Source organism: Ammodytes marinus, assembly GCF_949987685.1.
Source record: "Ammodytes marinus genome assembly, chromosome: 10".
NCBI lineage: Eukaryota > Metazoa > Chordata > Actinopteri > Uranoscopiformes > Ammodytidae > Ammodytes > Ammodytes marinus.
Window position 1 is genome coordinate 21859963 of NC_137214.1, and position 3165 is coordinate 21863127.

At 45.7% G+C, this 3165-nt stretch overlaps 1 protein-coding gene across 1 annotated transcript; it reads right to left on the bottom strand.

Annotated features, from left to right (window-relative positions):
- Window positions 1-424: 424 nt before the first annotated feature.
- phox2bb (paired like homeobox 2Bb) lies at window positions 425-2338 on the bottom strand (the record flags this gene model as incomplete). The annotated part of the gene is made up of 3 exons (XM_080035096.1): window positions 425-853; window positions 1270-1457; window positions 2098-2338. 3 exons carry the CDS (start codon window positions 2336-2338, stop codon window positions 425-427), a joined length of 858 nt encoding a protein of 285 aa, XP_079891222.1.
- Window positions 2339-3165: the final 827 nt, after the last annotated feature.

A 3165-nucleotide genomic window follows, 5' to 3' on the forward strand; every position in this document is an offset into this window, starting at 1 on the left:
TATCCAGCATTTTTTTTCTTAAAACAAAGACATTTTGCTTTGGGATAATATAGCCTACTTAAACTTGTCTTGAATGTATGCATTAACAATCCTAAATCATTTTCTTTATAGTGAGGCTATATGTCTTAATCTGTTTTGTTGGAGCTTCTTTTTACCTATTGTTCCAGTATGACATGACTGGAAACACTTGAATGAGACTATGACTTGTCAAGAAGAAAGTTTTACAGCGACAGTGTCTACTGACCACAATAAACGGCGCAAGGCATACAAAAAATTAAATAAGAGAGTTGTCATCTTCTTTTTGAACTGCTTTTCATTGTCCCCAAGTCTGTCTCGGGAAATGTTGCTTTTCAGTCTCCGGAAGATGAGGAAACACGTCTCTTTCCCTCTGCTCTTGTTTTTCTTCCTCCGCCGTCAAGCATCATTAGAACATGCTGGTCTTTACTAATGTAGCTTTGGCTCCGTTCTGTCTTTGCAAAGACGACAGTACGCTGGCGAACGGCCCGCCCAATGAGTCCGGGATAGAGGTGATGGTCCCCGGGGCGGTGGCCCAGCCTTGGCTCGATGCTGTCACTCCCATGCCGCTCGACACGGACGTTTTGATTTGGTCCACCTGCCCGTTCCCGGTGGTATTGACCTGGCCTCCGGTGGGGCTCGGTCCGCCGCAGTTGGAGTTGGGCACGGGGTTCGGGCCCGGTCCTCCTGTGCTGTCCGGGTCGGTAGATTTGCTCTCTTTGATGTCGTCATCTCTGGAGTCGGACTTCTTTCCAGAATTGTTCTTGGCAGCCGCTACGGCCGCGGCAGCTGCGCGCTCCTGCTTGCGGAACTTGGCACGCCGGTTTTGAAACCACACCTGGAACCAAAAGTTAAAAAACGATCAGAAATGCTTTGTTCTTGTCATATATAAATAACTTCTGTCTTAAATGATGTATAATTATTCTCTTTAAATTTGTTAAAATGGATTAACTCAAACCCATTTTGCTTATAAATGCGGAGTGAGGTTTAAAAGTCTGAAAGTGTCCTTACGCAAACACCATCAGTTTATTTGCGCATTGTCGCATAAGAGTGTACTACATGTTTCCCTCAGTTGAGGCCAATAGTTCATCATGTCAGAGCAATGGAGCTTTAATTTTGCTCAAACGTATATAAAAAAGTGTGATTAGACATGTTCAAATGTTTCTAATTTGCAAATCCACCCGTGCGTAATTGTATGTAATCGTGCGTAACGGGAGCAGGATGGCGCTGGTTGGAGAGCCGGCGACTGCGTACCTGCACTCTGGCTTCAGTCAAATCGATTTTGAGTGCCAGTTCCTCTCTGGTGTAGATGTCCGGATAATGCGTTTCAGCAAAAACCCGCTCCAGCTCCTTCAGCTGGGCGCTGGTGAACGTGGTCCGGATGCGCCTCTGCTTTCTCTTCTCGTTCAGTCCACCGTGATCCGTGAAGAGTTTGTAGGGAACTGTAAAGGAAATAAAATGTCACCATTAGAACGTGCAGTGGTCTCATCTGTGCTGTAAAAACACCTGATCGTGTATAATTGTGATGTTGTTGAATGGACGCAAACGCAAACTCGATATTTTGTATAAAATCCGGTTAGGGATGCTTTCAATTGTATTATGCCTTTGATTACCTGTGAATGACTTCAGAGTTGATAACGTCGCTGACCTGTGATGCGGTTAATTGTAATGTTAAACTAATTGTTGATCCTCGGATTGAGGCTCAAGTTTGAGAAACTTGTCATAATGTTCCCATCCACTCCGCTTGCTGCTGCTACTGTAACTCCAATTCTGTGTCAATAATGAGCTTTAGTCTTTGGTTATCTAATTATTTTCGAAGCTTTATGTCTCATCGCAAAGTAAATAAATTATGCCTATCATTTTGGCAGCTTAAGATAATTCTGTTGGCGGTTTTGGGTGTGACTGGGATAGTGTAACCCGGTAACCGAATTACCGCTTGCCTGCAATCGCTTCTAACGTGATAAATTCTTTCATTTGTGTAAGCAAATTTCGTTTGGTAAATACTAAACACATTTCCATTTTCAAATGCAATCAAGACGTCCTATAATACGCAGTGTTGAGGCTCCGGAGCCGCATGCTTACCTGCAGCGTACGGGCTGCTCTGGTGGTCCCGCAGGGTCCCCAGACTGCAGGAGCCCGGCGTGAGGGACGGACAGCCGGAGGTGGCCCCGAAAGTGGTCCTGATGGGATTGTACTGAAACCCGCTGGCTTGACTGCACGAGCTGAAGTCCGCATAGGCCGATGCCAAGCTCGACGTGTCCATCCCGGCCATACATGACTCGTAGGCAGAGGAATTTAGGTAAGAATACTCCATTTTATACATTTGTAAAGGCTCGGTGGCGATAGAAAGCTGCACTTTCCCGGTAGAAAAAATAAAACAAAGAAAAACTACCCCAAGAAAAAATTGGGTTGGAATGTAAAAAAAAATACTAAAAAATCTAAATGAGGAGGACGCGCGGTCTGAGTTGTGAGGGGGAAAGATGACTTGTTTGGTTTGAACTGGTTTGGAAAGAGGCTGGACGGTGGGTAGATGTTCACTGCTCAGCGCCTGCTCCAAAACTGGCCTCCTTTATAGGAACCTAGCCCTGTTTTATGAAAAGCCCCCTAAGAGCCGCCTAGCCCGAGGTCTCTAGAGCATATAGTCCTCATAATAAACTTGGCTCTTTCCGCTTGGACAATAGCAAAGCGTTTGGTCTTATTGCTAGCGCTTTTTTACATGACAATAACTCATCAGTCTATTGGGCTGGCACTGGGGGCCCGGGCTGTCCAACCTCCCTATCATTGATCCCCTGCATCTCTAATTAGAATTTAATACCACGCCATTACGCACCCCTCCACCACCGCTCTCTACCCCACTCCACCCCTCTCCCCATCCACCCCACTCCTCTCCAACCACCATCTTGCCCTTTAATTCAATCACACCACTTGGAAATAATGAAAGTTGGGTGACGATTCTCCCTGATCCAATTTTCTCCAAGCTTTTAAGCCTTTTAAGCGACCGTATACCTTGGGCAGGATTTCACATAGTATTCCCCCTCTGCCTCTTCTCTCTGCCCGTCTGCTCAGAATCTTCTGTTGTTGTTTTTTGGACTGTGGTTTTCTGCGACGAAGAAGCAAACCACGTAGATTTTTATCATGTGTAACGACCGA